Here is a 16,689-nt window from a genome sequence, read left to right as displayed (position 1 = left end):
TTCCTTTCACCTCCAAGACAGCGCTCTCCTCCTCTCGGTCCACAAGAGAGTGGGTCTTTATTTTGTTCCAGATGTAAGCTGGTTCACTGAGCTTGAAGGTGTGTTCCAAGATGTTTTGTCACCATTCTAGGTAACATCATCAGTAAGCCTCTGACGAAACGCTGGTGTTATGTCCCACTTTCTATTTATCTGTTTAGGTTTCCTTGGGTTGGTGATGTCATTTCCTGCATTGGTGATGAAATTTCCTGTTCTTTTTCTCAGAGGATGGTAGATTGATTTGGAGCCAATGTGTTTGTTGATGGAGTTCCGGGTGGAATGCCATGCTTCTGGGAATTCTCATGCGTGTCTCTGTTTGGCTTGTCCTAGGATGGATGTGTCGTCCCAATCAAAGTGGTGTCCTTGGTCATCTGTATGTAAGGATACGAGTGATAGTGGGTCATGTCGTTTTGTGGCTAGTTGATGTTCATGTATCCTGGTGGCTAGCTTTCTGCCAGTTTGTCCAATGTAGTGTTTGTCACAGTTCTTGCAAGGTATTTTGTAGATGACGTTCGTTTTGCTTGTTGTCTGTATAGGGTCTTTTAAGTTCATTAGCTGCCGTTTTAGCGTGTTGGTGGGTTTGTGGGCTACCCTGATGCCAAGAGGTCCGAGTAGTCTGGCAGTCATTTCGGAAATGTCTTTGCTGTAGGGGAGAGTGGTTATGGTTTCTGGATCCATTTTGTCTGTTTGTTTGGGTTTGTTGCTGAGAAATTGGCGGACTGTGTTCATAGGGTACCCATTCTTTTTGAATACGCTGTATAGGTGATTTTCGTCTGCTCTTTGTAGTTCCTCTGTGCTGCAGTGTGTGGTGGCTCGTTGGAATAATGTTCTAATGCAGCTTCGTTTGTGGGTGTTGGGATGGTTGCTCCTGTAGCTCAGTATTTGGTCCGTATGTGTTGTTTTCCTGTAGACGCTGGTTTGAAGTTCCCCATTGGCTGTTCACTCTACTTGTCAATGTCACTATGTTCTTATGTCAGCTCTCACAAAAAAAAAACATTCTTATGTGTTGGGAGAAACGTGAGCTTGCAAGGAGTCACTTGTTAAGATTAATCTTTATTATTTCTTGCCCAATCTAGTATGAAATAGTGTCGTCGCTGAAGGTCCTTCACAAGCACATTGATGGCAGCCAACTGACACAGGAATTTTCTGGAACGTTTCCTTATGATCACAATGATTGGATTCGCTTCCACATGGTTCGTATGGTCAATCCGAGGCAACAAAATATTCTTATCTAAACTATTGTGGTAAAGCAGTGGCTATCACTGATATACTTGTTTAATGCTTGCACACTTGCATCTGGGAATGTTAGCATGACAAGTTCGCTGTAATGTTGGGCATCCAAATCCAATGAATGAGACTTTCCTTGAAAATGAAGTATTGGCAGAATTTCAATCGAGTGAAAGAATTTAAGGCTTCATACATGTGGATTACTTGGAACTTAATGAACATCAGGCCATTGTATCCACTACAGTTATGGATCTCATTTCATCCGATGATCTCCCCCCATCCACTTCCGAGTTAATAGTCCGCCAACCCCTCACAGCTTGTTTCTACCTCCTGCCAAAAATCCACAAACAGGACTGTCCAGGTAGCCCCATTGTTTCAACCTGCACATACCCCACAGAACTCATCTCTTTCACCTTGACTCAGTCTTCTCCCCTCTGGTCCAATCCCTACCTACATACATCCAAGATTCATCTGACATCCTACGCCAGTTTCAAAGCTTCCAGTTTACCGGCTCCAGCCACCTCTTCTTTACCATGGATGTGCAATCTCTTTACACAACCATTCCCCACCAGGAGGGTCTTAGGGTTCTCTGCTTTTTCCTGGAGCAAAGACCTGAACCATCCCTAGCCACCACCACCCTCCTCCGCTTGACCGAGCTTGTCCTCACCCTCAACAAATTCTCTTTCAACTCCTCTCATTTTCTTCAGGTAAGCGTGGTCACCATGGGTACCCGCATGGTCTGGACTTATGCCTGTCTCTTTGTGGGGTGCGTGGAACATTCCTTGTTCCAGTTCTATTCCGGCCACCACCCGCACGTCGATGATATTGTCGGTACTGCTTCCCTCTCTCGTCGAGAATTGGAAAACTTCTATCAATTTTGCCTTCAATTTCCACTCTGCCTTCACTTTCACCTGGTCTATCTCTGACTCCTCCCTTCACTTCCTCGACATTTCTGTTTTCATTTCTGGGGATGGACTGGCCACTAATATCCATTACAAGCCCACCAACTCCCACAGCTGTCTGGACTATACATCCTCACACCCTACTTCCTGTAAATACTCCATCCCATTCTCTCAGTCCCTCCGTCTCCATCACTATGTTCAGATGAGGCCAACTTCAACAAGGGAGCTTCCGAAATGTCCACATTCTTCCTCAACCGAGGGTTCCCCAGCTCTGTTGTCAACAGGGCCCTCAATCGGGTATGACCCATCTCCCGCACTTCTGGCCTCACCCCTTCTCTTCCCTCCCGTAATGGCGATAGGGTTCCCCTTATCCTCACCTACTATCCCACCAGCATCCACATCCAGAAATCATCAGATGCCATTTCTGCCACCTCCAGCTAGATGCCACTACCAGACACATGTTCCCCTCCCTTCCTTTGTCTGCCTTCCGCAGGACCGTTCCCTCTGGAACACCCTGGCACACACTTCCCTCACCCCCAACACCTCCCCATAGCCCTACGGCCCCTTCCCCCATAACCGGCAAAGGTGCAGCACCTGCCCATTTACCTCCTCCCTCCCAGTATCCAAGGGCCCAAACATACCTTCTAGGTGTAGCAACACTTCACCTGCACTTCCCAGAATCTAGTCTACTGCATTCGCTGCTCACAATGTGGTCTCCTCTACATTGGGGAAACAAAGCGTAGACTTGGTGACCATTTCGCAGAACATCTACATTCTGCTTGCAAAAAAGACCCTGGACTACCTGTTGCCTGCCACTTCAATGCGCCATCCTGCTCTCTGGCCAACATCTCTGTCTCCGGCTTGCTACAGTGTTGCAGTGAAGCCCAGAGCAAGCTGGAGGATCAATACCTCATTTTCCACTTGGGGACTCTACAGCCCTCCGGACTCAATATTGAGTTCAATAATTTTAGGGCCTAAGCACTCCCATGTCCCAGCCCCCCACCCTACACACCAGGCCTTGTTACCACATAGTCTGCCACTACACACCCTCTATTGTAATCACTAACAGTCCCCATTAACAACTATTCACCCTCTCAGCCTGATTGTTAGCAACTCCTTTGTCTGTCCAACTGTCTTTCTCTCTCTTTGGGCTCTATCCTACGTTTACTCCCTAACCCACCCACTTCCCTATTTTCTGCATATAAACTGACATTTTCCCAGCCATCAGTTCTGAGGAAGGGTCACTGGACCCGAAATGTTAACTCTGTTTTCTCCTCCACAGATGCTGCCAGACCAGCTGAGCTTTTCCAGGAACTTTGTTTTTGTTCTCCATTTACATCCTATCTTCTTTTTAAGGGACATTTTTTGGACTTTTCTTTGCCTTCTCCCTTCCCAGAATCAGCCCCAACCCGTTTGATTTTCTTATAACAGTGACAGTTTCATCCCCCAAAAAAATTGCAGTGCAGAGGGATCTGGGTGTTATTGTACATGAAAAACCGAATGTGAGCCTGCAGGAGCAGCAAGTAATTAGAGGTAAATGTAATTTTGGACTTTATTCATAGGGGTGTAGAGTTTGAAAATAGGGATGTTGCTGGGACCACAGCTGGCCCACTGTGTATTGCTTTGTTCCTCGTATTTAAGAAAGGATACATTGACATTGGAGGTGGTTCAAAATAGATTTAATAGGCTGATTCCTGGAGAAAGGGGTTGACTGTCAAAAATGGTTATCCAGGTTAGACCTTAGGGTATAGAAAAAAAATGTGTGGACATCTTGTTGAAAATACAAGACCCTGATGGGGGTTTGACAAGGTATGAGTGGAGTCGATGTCTCCACGAGTTGAGGAATCTTCAACTAGGGGATATGGTTACAGAATAAGAAGAAATTTCTTTCTAATTGAGACATGAATAAATTTTGGTGCCTAGAAGGTGGTGACTCCCTGGAATTCAGTATCTCAGAGATATGGAGGGTCAGTCATGGAAATTATTTAAGGAGAAGCTTGTGAAAGCCCTTACAAGGTCAAAGGGGAATCATTAATTAATCTCCCTTTTGGGGCTACGTGAGTAAGAGGCAATGGCCTGGCCAACTGGAAACTCTTCACCAGAGCTCTTTATAAAACAGAGCCCTTTTGCAGGTTTGAATTCTCCTTCACAGGCTTTGCATGTAAATATTGCATTGGCTACACAGGTCCTTTTACTGGTGGTGGCTACTGGTTTAAACAAAAATGTTTAAAAAATGGTTATTGTGGTGGTGGGAATGTTGCTCTGCTGTATATAATAACACTTCTAATTAGAAAACAAAAAATAAGTCCCAAAGGGTTCTTGTGGTGCAGTGGTAGTATTCTTAATTCTAATCTCGATGGCCTTTGGTTCAGGTCCTCCCTGTTCCGCAGGTATGTAATGGAATAGAAAATAAGATAAAGTAGACCCAAGCCCCTTCCCTATCTGCCCCTCCCCATTGAGAAGAATAAAACTGACCTAACCCGTGGTGTCCATCAGTGCTGTTGATCTCTTTTAGAGAGAGGTGGGCACCATGGGAGATAGAGTGCTTTATTTCTCCCTTCACCCCCATTCTGATTTTGCCCGTTCCCCCTCTCTCAATCTCCCCTTCACTTTTGATGATTTGCATTAGTCAAAATTGTACTTTTCTTGCAGGTCTTGGTTTGGCTGCTCGGGTGGTTACTGTTAGTGGTTATTATTTCACAAAATAAAAGCACAGTCAAGGTGATTCTGGTTGTGGGAAAGTCATTTATTTGTCTGTGATAATGCTTCTGGGTATAAAGAACAGGAAAAGAATAAAGCAGACCCAGCCCCTCCAACCCCATTCTGATTCAGTCCCTTTCCTCTCTCCCTACCTCCCCCTCACTTTTGATGTTTTTCCTTGCCCAAAATAGGCTTTGTTTGTAGATATTTAATTGGCGACGTGGATGATTATAGCATCATAGAGTCATACAGCATGGAGGCAGACCGTTCCAACTCGTACGCATTGATCAGACTTTCCAATCTGTCCTAGTCCCATTTGCCAACATTTGGCCCATATCCCTCTAGCCCTTCCTATTCATATACCTGTCCAGATGCCTTTTAAATGTTGCGATTGTCCCAGCCTCCTCCACTTTCTCTGGCATCTCATTCCATAGATGCACCACGCTCTGTGTGAAAAGGTTACCCTGAGATCCTCTTTAAATCTTTCCCCTCTCATCTTAAACCTATGCCCTTTAGTTTTGCTTACCCCCCTCAACCAAGAAAAAGATCTTGGTTATTCCACCTATTTATGCTTCTCATGATTTTGTAAACCTCTATACCGTCACCTGTCAGCCTCTGACTCTCCAGGGAAGAAAAGCCCCAAGCTAGTCAGAATCTCCCTATAGCTCAAACCCTCCAGTCCTGGCAACAACCTTGCTAATTGTTGCTGCACTGCCTCAAGCTTAACAACATCCTTCCTATAGAAGGGCAACCAGAATTGTATGCAGTATTCTAAAAATGGTCTCACCAATGCCTTATATAGCTGCAACATGATGTCCCAACTCCCATACTCAATGTTCTGACCAATGAAGGCAAGCGTATCAAATGCCTTCTTCACCACCCTTGTCCAACTGGGACTCAATTTTCAAGGAACTGCTTAAGGTGGCTAGTAGTTTAAGAGAAATGAAGAAAAGGTCAGTGATTTTGTTGGCAGGAAAGTTACTCAGTTGTGTTTGATAACACCGCTGGGTATAGGATGGAAAAAAAAAACTAAAACCCAGAGTGCTGTTATGACACAGTGGTAGTGTCCTTACTTCTGAACCAGCTAGCCTTGGTTCAAATCCCACATACCCTAGACCGGTGTAGTAGCAGTTCTGATCTGGTTGATTGGGGGAAAAGTTAAAAGATGTGCCTGTAAAATTGTCTGTCCTGGGCTCAGGCTAACCAACGGGCATCACAAGTGGTGGCTCTAATCCGGTGTTGAACAGTTGTTGATGTTCCTTTTCAGTCAGGCTTCCTAAGTTATTAAAAAGGTGAATCGATTTTTTAAATGTCAAAGAACTGAGGGCTATGTGGAGCTGGCACAAAGAGGAGTTGAGGCCTGGGCCATATTAGCCATGATCTTGTTGAATTTCAGGGTGAGTTTGAGAGGCCAAATGGCTGACTCCTTCTGTTTCTTACTTCACAGAATCATAGGGTCATTTCCTTAGAAAACAAGGTGTTGAGCCAGATGAACACGGCAAGCCAGTTCTGCTGGTATCCTTGTGAATTGTTTTTACATTATGGTAAAATAATACATAACTGTTGCTTTTCAGTTTAATACAATGAATCATACAGTAAAAGACAACTTGTTTTTTCAAGCCTAAAATTGTCAAATTAAACAGTAACATGCATTTACATAACATCTTCAACTCACAGTAGCACCTCACAGGAATGTTATTAAACAATATTTGACATAAAAATGCACAAAAGATATGTGAAAAGATGGCCCAAAGCTTTGTCAAAGAGACAGGTTGGAAAAAAACAAGTTAAAGAGGGAGCAAGAAATGCATTGATTGATGTTTAGGAAGTTCAGACAGATGGAGTGGTTGCCAATCGTGGACTGATTAAGATCAGAGATGTGTAAAATGCCAGAATTAGAGGAATGCTGAAATCTGAAATAGTTGTGGGAATGAAGCGAGTGGCTGTAATAGAGGCGGGTGAGGCCCTGAAGGGCTTTGGAAATAAGGATGTAACTTGTTTCTTAAATCAATGCACTGCTACAACACAGCCAAAGTAAGTCAGTGACCACAATGATGATGAGGTACATGGAGCCTGGTGTTAAGCCTGGTTTAGTCAGACTAACACCTGAAGAAGAAGTGAGGCTTTTGGTGCTTTCAAATGAACCTGTTGCACTATAACCTGGTGTTGTGTGATTTCTGACCAGTTTGATGAAAGATGGAAGTGTGAGGAGCTGAGCAAGGAAAGGATTTGTATCATTACACCTTCATGTGAAAACTTGAAAATGAGCAGGATCTCTGTGTCTAAAAATAAAGTGCTTTTGAATGCGATGGTTATTCACTGTGAAGGAACAAGTAATAGAGAAAGCCATGACAAAGGTATAACACTTCAGTCCTTTGCATATAGGAGTTTGGAACTCATGTTGAGGTTGTACAGGACATTAGTGAGGCCTCTTCTGAAATACTGTGTCCAGTTCTATATTATTAAGTTAGCAAAGGTTCAGAAGAGATTTACTGGAAAGTTGTCAGGCATGGAAGGTTTGAGTTATAAAGAGAGGCTTGATAGGCTGGGCCTTCTTTCACTGGGAGGTTGAGAGCTGACCTTATGGAAGTCTATAAAATCCTGAGGGGTATAGATAGGGTTAATGGTAGGTATCTTTTCTCTAGGATGAGGGATTTCAAGACTAGGCACATATTTTTAAGATTAGAGGAGAGAGATTTTAGAAAGACATGAGGGACAATTTATTTACATAGAAGATGGTGTACATGTGGAATAAACTTCCTGAACAGTTACAGCGTTTAAAAGACACTTTGGTAAGTATATGAATAGAAAATGCTTGGAGGGACCTAGGCCAGGAGCAGGCAGGTGGGAATAGTTTAGTCGGGATTATGTTCAGGATGGACTGAAAGGTCTGTTCCCATGCTGTATGAATCTGTGACTCTTGTTTGTTGTTTCAGAAGTTGGAGCCATTTATGATGAACTGTCGAGGGGCTCTCATATACCTGAAGAATTTCATCAACAGTCTGAATGTCAACAGAATGCCGAGCACAGAACAGGTACACTCGACACATGGTATCTTTATAGGAGAACTCCACCAACTCTACCCACAGAGATAACTGGAACAAGCCTCTGGGTTATCATTTAGCTCCCACTTTTGACTTAAAATCCTCAGTCTATATTTTCACAATTACGATTTTTATTTTCTATCTCCCAAGTGAAATTGTCGAGGTAAACCAATCATGTTGCCATTACAGGATAACGAAGTGTGGAGCTGGATGAACACAGCAGGCCAAGCAGCATCTCAGGAGCACAAAAGCTGGCGTTTCGGGCCTTGACCCTTCATCAGAGAAGGGGATGGGGAGAGGGTTCTGGAATAAATAGGGAGAGAGGGGGAGGCGGACCGAAGATGGAGAGAAAAGAAGATAGGTGGAGAGGAGAGTATAGGTGGGGAGGTAGGGAGGGGATAGGCCAGTCCAGGGAACACGGACAGGTCAAGGAGGCGGGATGAGGTTAGTAGGTAGGAAATGGAGGTGCAGCTTGAGGTGGGAGGAAGGGATGGGTGAGAGGAAGAACAGGTTAGGGAGACGGGGACAGGCTGGGCTGGTTTTGGGATGCAGTGGGGGGAGGGAATGAGCTGGGCTGGTTTTGTGATGCAGTGGAGGGAGGGGAGATTTTGAAGCTTGTGAAGTCCACATTGATGCCATTGGGCTGCAGGGTTCCCAAGCGGAATATGAGTTGCTGTTCCTGCAACCTTCGGGTGGCACCATTGTGGCACTGCAGGAGGCCCATGATGGACATATTGTCTGACGAATGGGAGGAGGAGTTAAAATGGTTCACGACTGGGAGGTGCAGTTGTCAATTGCGAACCGAGCGGAGGTGTTCCTGCAAAGCAGTCCCCAAGCCTCCGCTTGGTTTCCCCAATGTAGAGGAAGCCACACCGGGTACAATGGATACAGTATAGCACATTGGCAGATGTGCAGGTGAACATCTGCTTAATATGGAAAGTTATCTTGGGGCCTGGGATGGGGGTGAGGGAGGAGGTGTGGGGGCAAGTGTAGCACTTCCTGCGGTTGCAGGAGAAGATGCCGGATGTGGTGGGGTTGGAGGGGAGTGTGGAGCGGACAAGGGAGTCACGGAGAGAGTGGTCTCTCAGGAAGGCAGACAAAGGTGGGGATGGAAAAATGTCTTGGGTGGTGGGTTCGGATTGTAGATGGCGGAAGTGTTGGAGGATGAAGCGTTGTATCCGGAGTTTGGTGGGGTGGGATGTGAGAACAAGGGGGATCCTCTTGGGGCGGGGCGTGAGGGATGTGTTGCGGGAAATGCAGGAGACACGGCCAAGGGTGTTCGGGAAATGCCACAGACGTGGTAATGTTGCCATTACACCTTTGTGCCAGTACTTGCATTGGAGCAACATTGCAGGCCACACAGGCAGGGTTGAGTTTGGCCAGACAATCATTAAGTATCAATATTGGTGAGTTCTGGGGGGATTTTCTCATCGAATCTTCCCAAACGTGCCTTCTTTTATTACCTATACACCCCACCCCAATGTTACCCGACTGGTTGCATTTTACCCACGTGACACAGGCTGGACGATGGTCACTACCAGGACCTACAGCCAGCGGCTGTGATGCACATTTCCACTCAGCTCCCCAGTCAAAGGGAAATTGTCAGCATGTTTTGCCGTTGGAGACCTGGAGGTCCTGGTGGCTAGAGGATTAGACATGGGATGGTGAGTGCATGCAGTCATTACCCAAGAAATATGTCCTTTGATGTTGGTACCTTGTGACAAAGCAAGGACAGCAAGTGGTAAGCTGGAGTGGCCAGGGTACTGCTCTGGTCTTCCTGTTGGGAATTGTCACTGCCTAGTTTCTCTCTAGCAACTGGGAGAATAGGAAACTGCATGTGAATGAGATAAATGAAGCATTTTGTTCTCAAGTCTGAATCTCCTTACTGCAAATCCCACATGATTCTTCAGACTTGCTCACCAATGCCCATTTGTTTGGTGGCTGAGAAGGTTATGCCCAGTTTGGCAGTATGATGAGTTAACATTCTAAATGGAGGCTACAGAAAAATTGGATGCCAACCAAGGTTTTTAATGTAATATCAGGAATCACAGTAGTTTCAGGCCTCTGCCGCTTTCATGTTTCCATTTATCTCTATGGCTCTTTTTCTCTTTCTGTCTCTCTTTCTCTTTTCTTCTTTTGATTTTGACTTTGTTGATTCCATTTCTTCTTCCTTTCGCTTCCCTTACCTCCCTTTGTTTCTCCCCTACATCTTTGTTCTTTTCTTTCCCATGGGTTGGGCAGTATTTCAGGGACAGGATGCACCAAGGGCTAGAATCGGAGTGCAGATTTTGAGCAAAGTGTAACTCTCAGTGGCTTCGTTCTGATACCCTCCCTCTCCCCTCTGAGTGACAGTGGCAGGAATGAATGTGGAGGCGATCATGAGTAGGTTGTCAAATGAGAAAGGTAGACAAGGATGCGGGAGGAAAGGCACTTGAGGTAAAGAAGAATGTTGCAACATGAAGAGCCACCGAAGTTTACCGTCTCCAACAGCTGACGAAGAGAGGGTAGGGAATCAAGTTCGATCAAAATTAAACCTGAAGGACGCCACATTCTTACACTCCTTTCCTTTATTTCCCCCATCCCTCTTTCTTTGGACGTTCTCGGGTCCATGATTGTTCAGGTCAAGTGAACTTATTTGAGGTTGGGTCCCACTCATAATTCTCGACAGTCAATGTCCAGTCACTCAATAGTTCTTCAGTGAATTGTTTGTCTATTGGAGGTAATGTGTACTATTGCTTCTTATTCCCATGCCTCTAATGGTACATGGATGGCTGTACATTGGACCCTAAGCAATCAATATGTGGGCAGGGAGGTTTTGATCCCTCTGCCCTGCAAATTTCTGTCACATTCACTTGGCAAAGGAGGCTTGGTGTCACAATTTAAATTCAATAAAAGTAAAATGATGCAGATGCTGGAAATGTGAAACACAGGAAATCCAAGAGAAACTCAGCAGGTCTGACAGCATCTGCGGGCAGAGAACAACAGAGTTAGGGTTTTGTGTCAGATATGATGTTTTATTTATACTATAGAGGTTGGAGATTGCCACTGTCAAAGTACAGAAATTGGCTGAGGAGGGGCAAAGGAAATAGATGATGTTGAGGCCCAGTGCAAAAAGATAAAGGGATTGCCAACTGGGGAGAAAGAGAAATAGAAATGCAAAATCTATATAAACTAAGGTGGTTGAAGGGTGAAAAGTAGTCCTGTCAGCTGAGAACAAAGTAACCAAGATAAAACAATATAAACTTATAGCCACGGTGATGTGGTGATGATGGTTGTGGTGGTGGGTGGTTGGCTGATGTCAGAAAAATGTAGAACAAATGTCATGTGACAAAGATCAATTTAAATTAAATGTGGACCCTTAATTCTATAGGAAGTTACTGAGCTCATCAACCAACATACAAGGATAATGAAGTCTGTCCTCGAGGATTCTCGGCTAGTGGGCTTGCGTCTGGAAGGTGGGACTATCCTTGCTCGGATTAGGAAGGATGAATTCTCTGACACTGATGACTACAGGTAGGACATTAAATGACTTCAAGTTAATTTAGAAGAATTCTTCAAAATATTCGACTTTCTTGTACCAAAGATCATTTTGCTTGTGTGATGAAAAAGGTCACCTTTGTTAAGCTTTTATTCTATGAAATCTAACAATGCCATCATTCTATTACTCACCAGAGCATGAATTCAGTTGATTATGTTTGGTAGTCCAAAACTCGGAGACAGTAGGTTGCAATAGGTTGTTTATTTAGTTACACTTGCTCTTCAAGTCAAATGATTATAGGATCAAATCCCATGCCAAGGAATTGAGTGCCAAATCTAAGCTGAAAGTGTTGTGTACTGTTGACAAAGCACTGTGCTCTGTTAGAGTTGTTGTCTTTTGGATGTGATGTTGAGCTGAGATCGTATCTGCCTTCTTACATTTACAAAAGGCATCCCGTTGCACTCATGTAAAGAAGTTCAGCAAGAGTTCCCTCTAATGTCTTGACTTTCAACCTCAAGCCTGAACAATAAACCAATGATCTGGTCTTTATCTGCTGCAAGTAAATTACTTGTTGTGTTTTCTATATTACAACAAACGCAACACTACACAGCCATTTTTGAACAATAATTGAAAAATAATATAATAGAATAACAGTTGCCTTACTTTTAAAAAAAATTCTTCTCCCCATCTCACCATCTAAGAATCTCTTCTTTAATTCCTGCTGCCCTGAAGATGATAGCTTTGACTGGAATAGAAATCCTGTCTCTCATTACCCCGAACAACCTTGTGAACAAATCTGTTGAGATCAGTGAAATGAGTCTGGAGACACAAAAAGATATATATTCAGGAACACTGAGTGTACAGTACTCAATGCATTGTGAAATGTAATGTAAAAGCCATCATTGGTGCAGTACAGGAATGTACAACTTATAGTTGCAAATTTGTTGACTGTTATTCACCATGACCAATTTTGATAGATTATCTTGAGCTGTTCCACTACCATCTGTTCTCATCATAAATTGAATCTTTCCCTCATTGTATTGGTAGACCATTCTTACTCAAAGCAGATACCTGTTTTAATTGTGCAGACACCTAGAAATTTCTGAGTACTTAGATTATTTTCTGTTTTCATGTCAACAGTCAGCAAATATTTTCATACTCCTAACTCATTCCCACTACCCATCTCCAAGTGCCCTCTTTGTGAATAAGATAACTAAGTTTAAATAGATGAGGAATCAAACAGGAGCTTTCCTGGTTTGCGTAACCTGTGCAGCCTATTTGGTCTGTGACTCATAATGAGAAACGCTTCAAACAATTGTGTTAGATTTTGAATGTTGCTTGACTTCAATTTATGCCAGAAGAATGTTTCCATATTTAGTTCTGCAATTTCTCCTGCTGGCCAGAAGCAATGTCCTGAATGGTCTCATCAAAAGCATAGCCTTTAAAAATTGGAGACAAACGATCAAACCTAGGATAGCTAGTCCTTACCCCCTCGGTTAAAATTGATCACAATTTTATGTATCTCTAACACCTGCTTTCTCTACCAGGAGCTTTGTTAAGCTCTTATGAATCCCAATGGCTCAAGATTACTGTGTCATAATCGTTATAAGGCTCATTTGTAATCAAAAAGCTAGAACACCCTGGCATGCATGTCAACATTTAACATTCTTCCTAATGAAAGTATCTTTCAGACATGCAATCAGACAAACTTATGTTCTAAATGTTTGCAGGGATGCCATGGATACCATCACAATGCTGTACAATCAGGTGGATGAAGAGGTCCATAGGTTAGTCATACTGACCAACAAGTGCCTACAGCAGCTGGAGATCCTACTGCAGCTCAGAAGATTCGAGGAAGGAAGTAGCAAGGTGAACAAAGACTTTGAGATCTCATTGTATACGTGAACCAGTGAAACCAAAGGAGGCAGTGCCATTATGCCTGTCTTTTGGAAAAATCCTTCAAAGCACGTAAAAGAGAAATGAATCGCACAATCTGTGAATTTTATTATTAGCTTTCTTTTCCAGAATTAATCTGTCTCAGTCCAATCTGCATCTGATTTAGATCAGTTGAAACAAAAAATAGAACTAGCTTAAGCCTGACAAGATACAGGAAGATGACTGGGGTGGGGGTTTGCTGGAGTCTTTTGAACTCCTTGAGCCTGTTCTGCTATTTTATTTCATTAAGATTTATATATGTCCTGTTATGTTTCAAACTAGCTCAAATTTGAGTTACAATCTGGGTGGATACCAGTGACATTTTTTTTTAATGTTGACAAAGTATGTGATTCCAGTATTTGCTAAGAGACTAAAGTGACAGCATTCCACGATTTCAGACAAGCAAGAAATAATTTACAAATTAAGTAATGCAATCAACCGTATATCTAATTTTCTTACATCCAGATTTCACTAAAGATGAATATGGATAACAGACACATTACATTTAAACTCCCTACATTAAATAGAAATGTGATCAAAATAAACCCCATGAAATTTTCAGCAACTCCCCAGACATTTGTGACACAGTGGGTCTTCAATCTCTTAAAACTTCAGTGATTCCAATTCTGCTATTTCAAGGAACATCATCTGAACTGCAGCCTGCCAAATGGCATTCAGTCGCAGACCACCTCAATGATTGTTCACATTCTAGTAGTTCACCTTCCTTTCCTGGGTCTGCCCTGCTCACATTTGGAAAGCTGCATTCCAGCACTTAATCTCGGGCACAATTCCAGTTTTTCTCAGATGGCTAGATTCAGCAAGCCAGCACTGCTGATGTTTTCTTTTCTTGACCTCTAACCTTTCTCATTGGCTCTGAGCAAATGCACTTTCTGAACTTTTCAAAACTGTACTCTCAGACGCACTAAAATATTAATTGCTGATTCTAAGTACCGCACAGCTTGTGTGAATTTCTGATTCCGGCACTTTGTTACACCCACAGGTGGTCAGACCTAACTGCACAGAGCACTCCACTTGCTTCCTGAAACCCAAGGGCACCAAACATGGGGCCTTCCCAACAGAAGAGTTTAATAGCCTCGTACTGCTGCATGGAACCTCTTTTCGTTCTCTCAGTTTCTCACTAACTAGCCACCCAATAGTAGGAACCTACTCTTCCAACTGCTCCATTCAACTGATCAAAAGTGACTGCTCCAAAACCCTTGAATTATTTCAAGGTAACATATTGTAAAAGTTAGAACAGCCCTCATCCTTGTTTTTAGATAGGATTGAATATAACACCCATTTAATCATTTGAATACAGTAACCTTTGGAATATCCACATCACTGAATATTACAATATTCACAGGTTGCTGGTTTACATGGTATAAAATTGACACATGCAAAAATAAATAGATTTCATCACAGTTTCAACTTCATTTATCTGCTGCTGCTATATATCCCTGGATATCCCACAAAAGCGTATTGATCTCAATTTTATGTTACTTTTAAAAAAATTCTTCTCCCCATCTCACCATCTAAGAATCTCTTCTTTAATTCCTGCTGCCCTGAAGATGATAGCTTTGACTGGAATAGAAATCCTGAATAGAAACTTGATCCAACATCCGTTCACTTTGGGATGAGAGTGTTGCAAATTTCCATTACCCCAGTGTTTTTTACAGGGGCTTCACTGGCTGGGTCAGCATTTACTCCCCATCCCTAGTTGCTCTTGAGAAGGCGATGGTAAGCCACAATGCATTTGATGCGGATACATCATCAAAGCTGTTTGGAAGAGCATTCCAGGACTTCAACCCAGCAATAGTGAAAGAATGGTTAAAGAATAGTTATATAGTTCTCAGTCAATATAGCGAATGATTTGGAGAGGAACTTGCAGATGATGGTATAGCCATATACCTATGTCTGTTGTCTTTTTAGATGGTCGTTGTTTGGAAGGTGCAGCGTAAGGAGCCTTGCTGGACTTCTTTCACACATTTTACAGACGGCACATATACTGCTCATGTGCATTGGTGGTAAATGGTGTGAATATTTATGGATTGGTGCCAATCAACTGGGCTGCTTTATCCTGGATAATGGCAAGCTTCTTGATTGTTTATAATAGAATCATAGAACTTCTAGAGTGTTGAAACAGGCCCTTTGGCCCAACAAGTCTGCACTGACCCTTAGAGCATGCCACCCAGTAGATCTGCGTTTATTCAGACAAGTGCAGACTCGCTCTTGGCTTATGCCTTGTATATGATGGACAGGCTTTAGAGAGTCAGAAGGTGACTTACGCACTGTAGGATTCCTAGTCTCTGATCCGCTCTGGTAGCTACAGTATTTATATGGCTGGTCCAGTTCAGTTTCTGGAAAACGTTAACTCCAGGATATTGATATTGGGGTTTTCAGCAATGGTTGGATTCTCTTTTTTTAGATGCCAGTCGTTGATTGTCACTGGTGTGGTACAATGTTACTTGCCACCAATCAGCTGAAGCTAGGAATTGCCTGGGTCTTGCTGCATGTGGAGTTAAACCTCTCCAGTATCTAAGGGTGAATGATTTTGTACATTGTGTAATATTCAGTGAACATCCCATTTCTGATTTTATAATGGAGAGAAGATCATTGATGAAACAGCTGAAGATGTTTGGGCCTAGCATATTCCCTTGAAGTACTCCTTCAGAGATGCCCTGGAGCTGAGATGACTGACCTCCGACAACCACAATCATCTTTCATTGTGCTAGGTTTGACTCCAACCAGCAGACAGCTTTTCTCACGACTCCCTTTAAGTCTAGTGTTCTGAGGGTCTTATGACACTACGATCAGTCAAATATACCCTTGATGTCAAGGATAGTCACTGCCACCTCAACCCGGAGTTCAGCTCATTTATCCATGTTTGAACAAAGGCTGCAATGAGGTCAAGAGCTGAATGGTCCTGATGGAACTCAAAATGAGTGTCAGTGAGCAAGTTATTACTCAGCTAGTGCTACTTGAAAACACTGTTGATAACCCCTTCACCACTTTATTAATGATTGAGAGTAGACTGTTGGTGTGATAACTGGGTGGATTGGACTTGTCCTCCTCTTCATGTACAGGACGTATCTGTGCAACATTTAACACTTTCAGTTAGATACCCACTTTTGTGGCTGTACTAGAACAGCTTGGCAATGGGGATGGCAAATTATGGAGCCCAAATATTCTTCACTATTGCTGGATAATTGTTCGAGCCAAAAGCCTTTGCTGTATTCAGTACTGTCGCCAGTTTCTTCATATCATGTGCGTCAATTGAATTGACCGAAAACTGGCATCTGTGAAGGTGAGGATTTCCAAGGGAACAGAGATGGCCTTAGTGTGAAGAGACGGTTTCTGATTTCATTCT

General features: G+C 43.2%; 1 protein-coding gene across 5 annotated transcripts in view; it reads left to right on the top strand.

Annotated features, from left to right (window-relative positions):
• Positions 1 to 16,689, top strand: part of zgc:158766 (uncharacterized protein LOC100009641 homolog) — a 288,496-nt gene that overhangs the window by 236,336 nt on the left and 35,471 nt on the right. For all 5 annotated transcript variants that reach the window (XM_048559826.1, XM_048559809.2, XM_048559817.2 and 2 more), the window contains exons 8-11: positions 1,113 to 1,229; positions 7,802 to 7,900; positions 11,280 to 11,422; positions 13,118 to 13,256. In XM_048559826.1, the coding sequence (XP_048415783.1) occupies positions 1,113 to 1,229; positions 7,802 to 7,900; positions 11,280 to 11,422; positions 13,118 to 13,256 (498 nt within the window). The remainder of the gene's footprint in view (positions 1 to 1,112; positions 1,230 to 7,801; positions 7,901 to 11,279; positions 11,423 to 13,117; positions 13,257 to 16,689) is intronic.

The sequence above is a fragment of the Stegostoma tigrinum genome, chromosome 2, assembly GCF_030684315.1.
Source record: "Stegostoma tigrinum isolate sSteTig4 chromosome 2, sSteTig4.hap1, whole genome shotgun sequence".
Lineage (NCBI taxonomy): Eukaryota > Metazoa > Chordata > Chondrichthyes > Orectolobiformes > Stegostomatidae > Stegostoma > Stegostoma tigrinum.
Note: the sequence above shows the minus strand (reverse complement) of the source record. Positions and strands in the feature narration are given on the sequence as shown.